At 43.6% G+C, this 12,947-nt stretch overlaps 1 protein-coding gene across 1 annotated transcript in view; it reads right to left on the reverse strand.

The window, feature by feature from the left end:
• mipepa (mitochondrial intermediate peptidase a) overlaps positions 1-9,476 on the reverse strand; it is a 141,963-nt gene extending 132,487 nt beyond the window's left edge. Inside the window, exons 1-2 of the mRNA XM_080197342.1 lie at positions 9,307-9,476; positions 2,812-2,985 (exon numbers count right to left, since the gene is read on the reverse strand). Of these exons, the coding sequence (XP_080053468.1) occupies positions 2,812-2,985; positions 9,307-9,456 (324 nt within the window). The 5' untranslated portion in view covers positions 9,457-9,476. The remainder of the gene's footprint in view (positions 1-2,811; positions 2,986-9,306) is intronic.
• Positions 9,477-12,947: the final 3,471 nt, after the last annotated feature.

Raw genomic sequence — 12,947 nt, forward strand, 5'->3', positions numbered from 1 at the left:
ACATTATGCAAACAAAAAAATGAAGCTGCCACAGGAAGACAAAGAAACCAAAAATATACCCAGACGAGCACTCAGATCCTGCACGGACCAGCTGCCGTGGGTATTCGTCAAAATCTTTAACCTTTGTTTTTATCTGCTTCAAGAAGATGACTACCATCCCAGTACCAACAAAAAGCCAAGCAGCGTGCCTTAATGACTATCGTCTAGGGGATCTGACGTCCATCATTATGGTGTGCTTCGAAAAGGTCAGTCATGACGCAAATCAATTCCGATTTCCCGGATTGCCTGGATCCACTACAGTTAGCCTATCTCCGCAACAGGTCCCAGCAGATGCCATTTCCCCTGGCCCTACATCCAACCCTGGAATACTTAGACAACAAAGACACTGTCAGGAATGTCAGATTCCTATTTGACTATAGCTCAGTCTTCATTCCTACGAAACTCACCTCCAAAACTCTGTGGCCTGGGGTTCGGCTCCGCCCTCTGTGACTGGATCCTAGACTTTCTAACCCACAGACCACAACCAGCAAGAGTAGGCAACAATACCTCCATGATCATCTTCAACACTGGTGCCCCACAAGGCTGTGTCCTCAGCTCCTTACTATATTTCTCATACACCTATGACTGGCAAAATTCCCCTCCAACTTAATTTTCAAATTTGCTGATAACACCGCCGTAGTGGGTTGGATCTCAAACAATGATGGGACAGAGTATAGGAAAGAGAGAATCTGATGAACTGATGCAATGACAATAATCTCACCCTCAATGTCAACAAAATGAAGGAGATAGTCATCAATTTTAGGAAGCGTAGTGAAGGATACACCCCTGTATACATCAATGGGGAGGAAGGAGGAATGGTCAAGACCTTCAAGTTTTTAGATGTCCAGGTCACCAACAACCTGTCCTGGACCCTCTATGGCAATGTTACCGTTAAGAAAGCCCACCACCGCCTTTACTTTCTCAGGAGGCTAAGGAAATTTGGCTTGTCCACTACAATTCCTACCAACTTTTACAGATGCACCATAGAAAGCATTCTTTCTTGTTGTATCACATCTTGGTATGGCTCCTGCTCTGTCCAATACCACAAGAAACTATAAAGGATCATGAACGAAATCCAGTCCATCACGCAAACCAGCCTCCCATCCACTGTTTCTGTCTACGCTTCCCACAGCCTCAGAAAAGCAGCCAGCACATTCAAGAATTCCACGCACCTCAGACATACTCTTTTCCATCAGAAAAAGGACACGTACCAACTGACTCAAGAACAGCATCTTCCCTGCTGCCAGACTTTGGAATGGCTTACCTCGCATTAAGTTGATCTTTCTCTACACCTTAGCTATGACAGTAACACTACATTCTGCACTCTCTCCTTTCCTTCTTTATGAACAGTATGCTTTACCTATACAGCATGCGAGAAACAATATTTTTCACTGTGTACCAGTATGTGATAACAATAAAATCAACGTTTTAACCTCACAATAAAACCAATGAAAATATAAAAAATACTAAATCTAAATAGTGAAACTTAATGATGATTAAACAAGCATTACTCGGGCACTTAAAGGACAATACAAGATTCTTTGTCCCAATTCCAGGCAAAATCCCTATTCCAAACAGTTCAAGACAAAATACAACACAATACCAACAGCAGCTAATGGCTTGTGTGGTCGCTAATAAAAAAATCATTTTAAACAAGTACAGAATATAGAGGAAAATTGATAAAGTAACACTTGTACTATACCACCCATGGGAACACCATCATCTGCAAATTCCCCTCCAACTCACAAACCATCCTGACTCAGAACTAAAACTTCACTGTGACAGTTCAAAAAGGCACCACCACCACCTTCTCAAGGGCAATTAGGGAAATGCAATGAACAGTGACTTAGTCAGTAGGCCCACATCCCTTGAATGAATAAAAAAAACTGCTTCACATTGTGAAGAGTTAAAAATGAAACCTCGCATTGTGCAATCATCAGCAAACATCCCCATGCCTGATCTTACGATGGAGGAAAGATCGTGATGAGGCAGCCAAGGATGGTTGGGTCAATAATCCTGAGGGACACTTGCAGCAATGCCCTAGGGCTGGGATAGTTGACTTCGAACAATTACTGTCATCTTCTTTGGTGCTAAGTTTACCAGAGCTCACTTTACCAGGGTTTCTTGATGCCACAGCAAGTCAAATGCTACCTTGATGTCAATAGCAATCATTCTCACTTCCCCTCCAGATCAGTTGTTTTGTTTAAATTTGGATCAAGGCTATAAACGAGGCCAAATACTGCATAGATATGCATAAAACAACTGTAGACTGCAGCCATCAATCACACTATCATTCCACTTTCAACTGAATTGACTATACAAAAAAAAATGTACTTGTATAAAGTGCATTTCACAAGCTCAGGATGACTCAAAGCACTTTAGAGCCATTAAGGTGCAGTCACTGCTGTAGTAATATTGTAATATGGTCAAAATTTCAATTAAGAATCAAAATGGCTTATCAGGAGACAATACAATTTTGCAAAACAGCTTAAGTGCAAAGTCGGCAGGATCAGAGGAGACGGCTGCAATGTCTCCTGAAGTTTTATGAGCTTAACCAGTAATACCTCCACACTTGAGAACAAAATCGATAACCCTAAAGTGGCTCATCCCGAATGCCAGATTTGCTTGCCTCCTACAAACAAATTTTCACTTTAATTGTAATGCGAGCACATTTTTGATCAAAAACAAAACAAAACCAATTTAACTTGAAAATTGGTGGTTGCCAAAGTTGGAAGTTATATTATGAGTTTAAAAAAAACTATGTTTACTTACCAAATCAGCAACTCTACAAAGACAGTCTGAAAGTCTGTCAAAGATTTGCACAATCTGAGGACCCGGTGGTGTTTTACAGGCTTGCTCCACTAACTCCTCAGTTTCTTTCAATGCATTTTCTTGAGCCACCTGAAATCCTGCTGGGGAACTTAGTTCATGTACACCAAAAAGACCCTTAATGAAAAAGTAGGAAACTTCAGTTCACAGCACGCATTTATATAATGTTGTTCATGATCACAGGACATCACAAAGGACTTTAGAGCAAATAAATTGTTGTAATATATAGGAAATGCAGCAATTTGGACACAGCTAGTTCTCACAATTTGTTAACCAGATTATTCTTCAATGTGATAAAAACAGATTAAGATTGACCAGGTTAACACCCCAGCTGCATTTGCTGCCAAGGTCATGCATGCACAGCCACCATTTGTATAGGGACAATAGGCAGCATTGCGCATATGTTGCCTCCTACTTTATAGGCAGCAGAAGATGTCAAGAATCCAGCTTATTCAAGAATAAGCTTTCAAGAATCATCAGCTGTGCATCAAAGCAAAGTAGTTGTCTATACTTTGCAAAATCATATTTAATTCTGCAACAAGACTAATTCATTTGATTCTTTTTTAAACGGAAGAGATTAGAGAACATGCACATGTTTTAAGGTAGGATTCAACTCCTTTCCTGTGCGTACATGAACAGTGCACTTGCAGTGTCAGGTATTGGTGGCCACCTTGCATTGACAGGAGACAGTGTAACTCCCCTGCTCCTCTTCAAAATAGTGCAATGGAACCTTTTACATCCACCTGTTTTGTGCTCAAGTCTCAGGAATGAGATTAGAACCCAACTCAAGAGGTGAGTGTCAAGAACTGAACCACAGGTACCTCTTGTGTGCAAAATTAAAATTTTGCAACATACAATGGAAGTTTACAATATTTACTATCCAAAAATAGCTTATATGTATCTCAGCTAAGCCTTTGACAAGACCCCAAACGGGAGACTTGTAAAGGAGGTAAATTCACATGGGATACAGAATAACTTCGTAAGTGGATTCAAAATTGACTCAGTAATCAGAATCAGAGATTGATGCCAGAAGGCTGCTTTAGCAACTGGAAGCCAGTGTGGTGCCACAGGGATCTGTGTTGGGCCGCCTTTATCCGTTATTTATATAAATGACATTGATGACTACGTGGGGGGCAAGATTTATAAGTTTGCAGATGACACAAAGATTGAACGGGTGGTTAACAGTGAGGCAAAGTGTCTTGGGCTACAACAAGGTATAGATGGAATGGTCAAATGGGCATATAAGTGGCAGATGGAAGTTAATCCTGAAAAATGTGAGGTGATACATTTTGGAAGGAGTAATTTGACAAGGAAGTATTCAATGAATAGTAGGACTCTAGAAAGTTCTCTGGAACAAAAAGACCTTGGCACATTTGTCCACAGATCTCTGAAAGCAGGGTTAGTAGAATGGTAAAAAAGGCACATGGGACACTTGCCTTTATTAGTTGAGGCATAGATTACAAAAGCAGGGAAGTCATGTTGGAGTTGTATAAAACTTTGATGAGGCCACAGCTAGAGTACTGTGTGCAGTTCTGATCATCGCATTATCGGAAGGATGTGACTGCGTTGGAGGGGGTACAGAGGAGATTCACCAGGATGCTGCTTGGGATGGAACATTTGAGTTATGAAGAGAGGTTGCATCCGCTTGGGTTGTTTGCATTGGAGCTGAGAAGACTGAGATGCGACCTGATCGAGGTGTACAAGATCATGAGAGACATGGACAGAGTGAATAAAGAGCGGCTGTTCCCCTTGGTTGAAGGATCAGTCACAAGGGGACACAGGTTCAAGGGATATCCTGATTCCAAACCTTCCCCTCCCCCACCCCTGATCACTTTGGCCCCAAGAGCTACATCCAATTTCTTCTTGACATGATACAGTATTTTGGCCTCAACTATGGAAAGTTGAGTAATTCAAATAGGTAAACAGTCAGTTTGAACACTATGATCCAGGATGAAGCGATAGAGAGAGAATTGAGAAGGAGATGGTACTGGAAAAGCTGGCTATACTTAGGGTAGGTGAGGGTGGTGATGGTCTGGAATGTGCTGCCTGGGAAGGTGGAGGCGGGTTGCCTCACATCCTTTAAAAAGTACCTGGATGTGTGCACTCCTCACAACATAACATTCAGGGCTATAGGTCAAGTGCTGACAGATGGGATTAGGTGGGAGTTCAGGTGTTTCTAACGTGTCGGTGCAGACTCAATGGGCCAAAGGGTCTCTTCTGCGCTGTTTGATTCTATGAAAAGAAAGTGACTACATTGGCACATAAAATTTAGCCTAGCGTACATTGACGTTTAACTGGGAAATTGATGTTAAAGCACACAGACTACAAAACCTTTGGACTAAACTTTCATTGCATGTTAAAAAGTTGGAAAAATTAACATTCAGGAGATGTAACAATGAAAGCTTGCATTTATAAGTTATATTTCAAGCACCTTAGAAACATGTCAAAAGCACTTCATGAATAATGAATTAAGTTAGAAACATTGGAAATAGAAGCAGGAGTAAGTCATTTGGCCCATTTGAGCCTGCTCCAGCATTCATTTCGATCATGGCTGATCACCAAATTCAATATCCTGATGCCGCGTCCCACCCCCCCCCTTCCTCCTTGATCATGTTAGCCCCAAGAGCTACATCCAATTTCTTCCTGGCATCACACAGCATTTTGGCCACAACTATGGAAGGTTGAGTAATTCAAATAGTGTCCAAACTGACTGTTTACCTATGATCCAGGATAGAGCAATTGAGTGAGAATTGAGAAGGAGATGGTACTGGAAAGGCTGGCTATATTTAGGGTAGGTAAGTCACCTGGTCTGGGTGGCTTGCTTTCTACGTTGCTGGAGGATTAAGATAGGGGCAGGAGATAATCTTCCAAGCTTCCCTCGATACAGGGTGGTGCCAGAGGATTGGAGTTGCAAAGAGAAACATAGAAAATAGGAGTAGGCAGTTTGGCCCCTTTAAGCCTATTTCACCATTCATTATGATCATGGCTGATCATCCACTCAATAGCCTCATCCAACTTTCCCCTCCATATTCTTTGATCCCCTAAGAGTTATATTCAAGTCCTTCTTGAAAGCATACAACATTTTGGCCTCAACTGCTTTTTGTGGTAACGAATTACACAGTCTCACCACTCTGAGATGAGGAGAAATTTCTTCAACCAATCTTAAAAGATGCATTCTGTAGCCTTTGACCATGACCCCTGGTTCTGGGCTCTCCCACCAACAGGAACATCCTTCTGGCATCTACCCTGTCTAGCCCTGTTAGAATTTTATAAGTTTTAATGCGATCCCTTCTCAAGCTTCTAAACTCCAGTGAGTATAATCCTAACTGATTCAATCTCTCCTTATTTGTCAGTCCTACCATCCCAGAAATCAATCTGGTAAACCTTCACTACACTCCCTCTACAGCAATAACACCCTTCTTCAGCTACGGAGACTAAAACTGAACACAATATTCCACGTGTGGCCATGCCATGGACCTGCAAATTTAAAGCAAGACATTCCTGCTGCTGCACTCAAATTCTCTTGCCATGAAGGCCAACATATACCATTTACCTTTTTTATTGCCTGCTGCACCTGCATGCTTAACTTCAGCAACTGGTGTACAAGGACACCCAAGTCTTGTTGTACAATCCCCTCCTTTGTACATACTACTTTTCTAAAAAAATGACACAAGGACAATCCTAGCATCTACAGATCAATGGTAGGTAAGGTCTTAGAAATAACAATCGGTAAAAGGTTTGAATAAATTGAGATCCAGCATGGACTTGTAAAAGGCAAATCATGCTTGACTAAGCTAATTGATTTAAGTAACAGAGAAGGCTGATAAGCGGAATGCAGTGGATGTTGTATATATGGATTTTAGAAAAGTTTTCAACAAATTAAGGGTGACACAGTGGCTAGCATTGCTGCCTCAGAACGCCAGGGACCCGGGTTTGATTCCGGGCTTGGGTCACTGTGTGGAGTTTCCACATTCTCCACGTGTCTGTGTGGATTTCTGCCGGGTGCTCCAGTTTCCTCCCACAGTCCAGATTTGTGCAGGTTAGGTAGATTGGTCATGATAGATTGTCCATTAGTGTCAAGGAAATTAGCAGAGTAAATATATGGGGTTGCAGGGATAGGACCTGGCTGGGGTTGTTATGAATGAGCTGAATGGCCTCCTCCTGCACTGTAGGAATGCTATGAAAATACCACTTAATAAGCTGATTGAGGCTGTTGGAATAGGAGGCCTGAGTTCTGTTGGATGGAGGCTCATGGAATAGGACAGCCTGTGTCTGGTTGAATTGTGGCTCTTAGAATAGGAGGGCCTACGCCTGGTTGGATAAAAGGTCAGCTTAAGAGGAAACAGTAAATGGTTGTTTTCAAATTAAAGAAGGTAAACTGTGGGGCTTCCCAAGGATCAGTGTTCAGACCTTGTTTTTTTTTTGCTATATACAAATATGTTGCAATTTTGAATAAAGAGTAGAATTTGGGAAGCTGAGTATCCTCAAGAGATAGTGAAAAGGGGATTTGATGGGCAGCACAGTGGCACAGCACCTGGTACTGCTATCTCAATGCCTGGGATTTGGACTCAATTCCAGCCTTCAGTGACTGGGTGGGTGGGTGTGGTTTACATGTTATCCTCATGTCCACCTAGATTTCCTCCAGGTGCTCTGGTTTCTTCCCACAGTCCAAATATGTGCAGGTTAGTTGGACTGGCCATGCTAAATTGCCCCTTCGTGTCTAAAGATCAAAGAATCATAGAAACCCTATAGTGCAGAAAGAGGCCATTCAGTGCATCGTGCTTGCACCAACAATAATCCCACCCAGCCCCTATCCCATAACCCCATGACACTAAGGGGTTACTCTGCATGGCCATTAGACATAATCGGCACATCTTCGGATTGTGGGAGGAAACCATCTCTATTTCAAATCAGAGACTCTAGTTTGAAACTGTGCTCCCTAGTTCTAGATTCCCCTGCAAGGGGGAACATTCTTTCAGAAAATACCCTGTCAAGTCCCCTCAGAATCTTGTGTGCGTCAATAAGATCATCTTTCATTCTTCTGAACGCCTTTGGATCCAGACCCAAGCTACTCAATCTTTCCTCCCAAGACAACCCCTTCATCCCAGAATCAGTTTCGCTGAAATGGCCTATTCCTGTTTCTAAACTAGGTGGATTAGCCATAGTAAATGCTCCAAGTTACGCATATGAGGCAGGGTGTGGGTAAAATGCTCTTTCAGAGCAGACTCAATGGGCCAAATGGCCTCCTTTGGCACTGTCTGATTTGATGATTCTATGGATAGGTGTTCAAAATTGAGGGAGATCTGGACAGAACTGATACAGAGAAACTGATCCCATTGGAAGAACAGCCGAGAACAGGAAGACATCAAATTAAAGTGAATGGCAAAGGAGAAAAGAGTAACAGGAGGAGAAACTTTTTCTAAAACTTGCAGTGAGACACCAGTGAATATTGCCTGTAAACGCAGTGACGACAGGGTCAATTGTGGCTTTGAAAAGGATATTGGATTATCTGAAGAGAAAAACATTGCAGGTAAATGGCAGGGGAGTGTGGGGCTCACTAAAATGCTCTTGCAGCAAGCCAGCACGTAAAGGCCAGATGTGCTATAGCCATTCCTTGGTCACAATGTGGCACCTTCTCAGTACTGCACAGAAATATCAGCCAAGATTGTATGTAAATTAGCACAATAAAAGAGGCAGTTATGTTGAACTGCACAAATTTGAAATGTTTATGAACATAATTTTAAGCTAACTATAGTTTGCTAGCTTGGCTCATTGCATTGCAAACCACAAACAATGAGGGTAACAACAGTCAATAAAAATGCCTGTTCTTGGAAGAGTTAGTGAAAGATTAGCTTTTGAGTTGAAAGACTGGCTGAAGAAGTTAACATAGTAAGAAGTCTTACAACACCAGGTTAAAGACCAACAGGTTTATTTGTAGCAAACGCCACTGCCTTTCGGAACTGGGTGTTCCTTCGTCAGGCAGGTCTGGTGTTTAACCTGGTGTTGTGAGACTTCTTACTGTGTTTATTAGTCCAATGCCAGCATCTTCACATCCTGAAGAAGTTAAAGCATAGTCTAAGGGTTCAGGAGTACCAGTGGTACTGTTAAATAGCACACAAAGAGAAAATGTTGGAAAAACTTCAGCAGGTCCGACAGCATCTGTGAAGAGCGAATAGGGCTAACATTTCCATTATGGATGAGTCGGACCTGCTGTGATTTTCCAGCATTTTGTTTCAGATTCAAGCTTTCGCAGTATTTTGCTTTGCTATTGTGGGGTGGTAAACTGGCCAACACAGCGTCTCAAAGTGACTAGCTGGCCGTTGGTCTTTGGGAGCTTGCCGTGAAGCACATGGCTGTTGTTTGTCCCGGCCAGTCTGAGCGTTAACCGTCTAACCGGCACCAGCCTCACGAGCCCATTTCACCCAAAGCTTCACTAACCACGTTCTTCCCAAATAAATCCGCCTTCCTCCTCGGTCTGACATTGAAGGCCGCCCCCACCGGAGACCATGAAGTGGAGAAATTGCTGAACGTTTTTAAGCGCCGGCCTCGAATACATTTGAAGAGGTTCAGCAGCCGCCTGTTCAACATGGCCAGGACGCTCGCGACCTCCGCACGCCGGCTACTTCCGCCCGCGGCCCAGCTACTACGCCTGCGTATGGGCCAGCAGCATTCTGGGAGTTGGTGTTTTTTCTTCGCTTTTTTTTCGAAAAGGGGCATGCGCAGAATCGAACGCCTGAGCCGTCACCAAGCAACGGAAGAGGTGGCGCGCGAACATTGACATCGACAAGTTGTTCAGCAGGCCACGTGGGTGTGATACATTTGTAACGCAGCCAGGCACAAAAGTGAAGGGGCAACGGTGCTACAGTGGAGGCGGCACCGTGGTTAGCACTGCTGCTTCCCAGCTCCAGGGACCTGGGTTCGATTCCCAGCTTGGGCCACTGTCTGTGTGGAGTTTGCATGTTCTCCTCGTGTCTGGATGGGTTTCCTCTGGGTACTCCAGTTTCCTCCCACAGTCCAAAGATGTGCAGGTTAGGTTGATTGGCAATGCTGAAGTTGCCCCTTAGAGTCCTGCGATGTATAGGTTAGAGGGATTAGTGGGTAAATATGTAGGGATAGGGGGTACAGCCTAGGTGGGATTGTAGTTGGTGCAATCTTCATGGGCCAAATGGCCTCTTTCTGGACTGTAGGGTTTCTGTGATTCTGTACCTGGAGGAGATGCTATAGGGTGTGTGAAGCTGACGGACTGGGGATTGGGAGGCCGGGTGAGGAAGAGAGTGAGGTCACAAAGATATGCATATTAGGTGGATTGGTCATGGTAAATTGCCCGTTCGTGTCCAAAGATGGGGGGGTTAGGTTGATTGGCCATGGTTGATTGATCTTAATGTCAGAGGGATTAAAACATAAGAAATAGGAGCAGGAGTAGGCCATCTAGCCCTTTGAGCCTACCCCGCCATTCAATAAGATTGTGGCTGATCTGAAGTGGATCAGTTCCATTTTCCTGCTTTCTTCCCATAACTCTTAATTCCCCTGTCTATCAGAAACCTATCTACCCGTGACTTAAATATATTTAGCGAGGTAGCCTCCACCACTTCAATGGGCAGAGAATTCCTGAGATTCACCACCCTTTGAGTGAAGAAGTTCCTCCTCAACTCTGATCTAAACTGCCCCCCCCCCTTATCTTGAGGCTGTGTCCTCTAGTCCTGCTATCCTTTCTAAGCAGGAAGAATCTCTACCCTATCTATCCCCTTCATTATCTTATACGTCTCTATAACATCCCCCTCAGCCTTCTAAACTCCAACGAGTACAGACCCAGTCTATTCAGTCTCTTCATAGGCCAACCCCCTCATCTCTGGTATCAGCCTAGTGAACCTCCTCTGCACTCCCTCCAAGGCCAATATATCCTTCCGCAAGTACGGCGACCAAAACTGCACACAGTACTCTAGCTGCAGCCTCACCATTACCCTGCACAGTTGCAGCAAGACCTCCCTACTTTTATACTCTATCCCCCTCGCTATAAAGGCCAATATTCCATTCGCCTTCTTGACAACCTGCTGCACCTGCAGACTGGGTTTTTGCGACTCGTGCACAAGGACCCCCAGGTCCCTCTGCACCGTAGTATGTTGCAGCTTTTCGCCTTTTAAATAATAATCCCTCCTACTATTATTTCTGCCAAAGTGGATAACCTTTTACTTGCTAACATTTTACTCCATCTGCCAGGTCCTCGCCCAATCGCTCAGCCTATCCAGATCTCTCTGCAGACTTTCCACACCCTCCACGCAATTTGCTTTTCCACTCATCTTTGTGTCATCAGCAAATTTCGTCACCTTACACTCAGCCCCCTCCTCCAGATCATCTATGTAAATGGTAAACAGTTGAGGCCCCAGCACCGATCCCTGCGGCACTCCACTAGTCACCAACTGCCAACCAGAATAGCGCCCATTATACCAACTCTTTGCTTCCTATTAGACAGCCAATCCTCTTATCCATATTAACACCTTACCCCTAACTCCGTGCACCCTAACCTGCTGTAGCAACCTTTTGTGAGGCACCTTATCAAATGCCTTTTGGAAATCTAAAAACACCACATCCACTGGTTCCCTTCTGTCTACCGCATTAGTCACATCCTCATAGAAATCCAATAAATTCGTCAAACACGACTTCCCCTTAATGAATCCGTGCTGCGCCTGCTCGATCAAACCATTCTTTTCTAGATGCCTCGCTATTTCTTCTTTGATGACGGATTCTAGCATTTTTCCAACTACAGACGTTAAACTAACCGGCCTATAATTCCCTGCCTTTTGTCTGCTACCTTTTTTAAACAGCGGCGTAACATTAGCCGTTTTCCAATCTTCCGGTACTTCCCCGGAGTCCAGCGAATTTTGATAAATAATTACTAAGGCATCCATTATCACCTGTGCCATTTCTTTCAGAACCCTGGGATGCATTCCATCCGGTCCTGGGGACTTGCCCACCTTCAGTCCCATTAGTCTATCAAGCACTACCTCTCTAGTGATAGTAATCGCATTTAGGCCCTCATCTCCTACCATCCTTCTATCTTTAATATCTGGCAAACTATTCGTGTCCTCCTCCATGAAGACCGAGGCAAAAAACTTATTTAAAGCCTCAGCCATTTCCTCATCACCCACCGCTAAATCCTCCCTCTCATCCTCCAAGGGTCCAACATTCATTTAGCATGGTAAACGTGTGATTAGGGGGATAAAACTTGGGTGGGTTAGTGTCAATGGACCAAATGATCTCTTTCTGCACTATAGGGATTCTATGAAAATGGTGAGTCTGGGAGCTCATAAAATAGTCCGCATGGAAAGGTCAATTTCTGTGCTGTTGTGTATTTTTCCCCTGGGGAGGTGAGGTCAGGGAAAATGAAGGACAAGAAAAGGAACTGGCTGAAGTGTTTGTGAATGGTTGAATGAAGAATGATCCATTCACTAGCTAGTGTATGTGATTCATCAGCACAGTGATGTTTTCCAACGGTACGAGCTGCGTAATTACTTCAGGCTGAATGGGTGGGAGGCTGTTGGTTTCTAAGCTGTGAACATTTAACTTCCCAAGATGCTAGGAAGTTAGCTTTATTTCGTAATGAGTACTACAGGGGGAAGAAAGCATTACTTCTGGCTGCTAGGTTTTAGTTTTGGGCTAAAAGCAACAATCTAAATGGGTAGGGTTTCTAGGGAAGAGAGGGAGATTAGGACTTGAGAAAGACCAAGATTTAAGGAGCAGCGAAAAGGAGAAGCCAAAGGCAGAGTGAGATGGAAATAATGGCCAGAGAGGATGTGGAATGAGTTCGATCTGAGGATCTGTTTTCTGTAGAGTCGTGAATCCCAGCAAATTGGTCAGTAGGAACAAAACCCAGAGAGGAGCAGCCAGTAAAGAAGAGGTGAAGTAAACTTGGGGGTAAATACGCTCAGAAACTGATTACCAGAAGAACTAAGGCAGTTTAGAAGTTTTGAAAAATAGAACTTCAAACAGACTGCCATTTAAAAGGGATCGGGAATAAATATTTTAAAAGGAAGAATATAACTGGATCTGGGGAAATAAAAATATCGAAAATTTATGGAACA

The sequence above is a fragment of the Carcharhinus amblyrhynchos genome, chromosome 10 (assembly GCF_965287045.1).
Source record: "Carcharhinus amblyrhynchos chromosome 10, sCarAmb.v2.hapA, whole genome shotgun sequence".
NCBI lineage: Eukaryota > Metazoa > Chordata > Chondrichthyes > Carcharhiniformes > Carcharhinidae > Carcharhinus > Carcharhinus amblyrhynchos.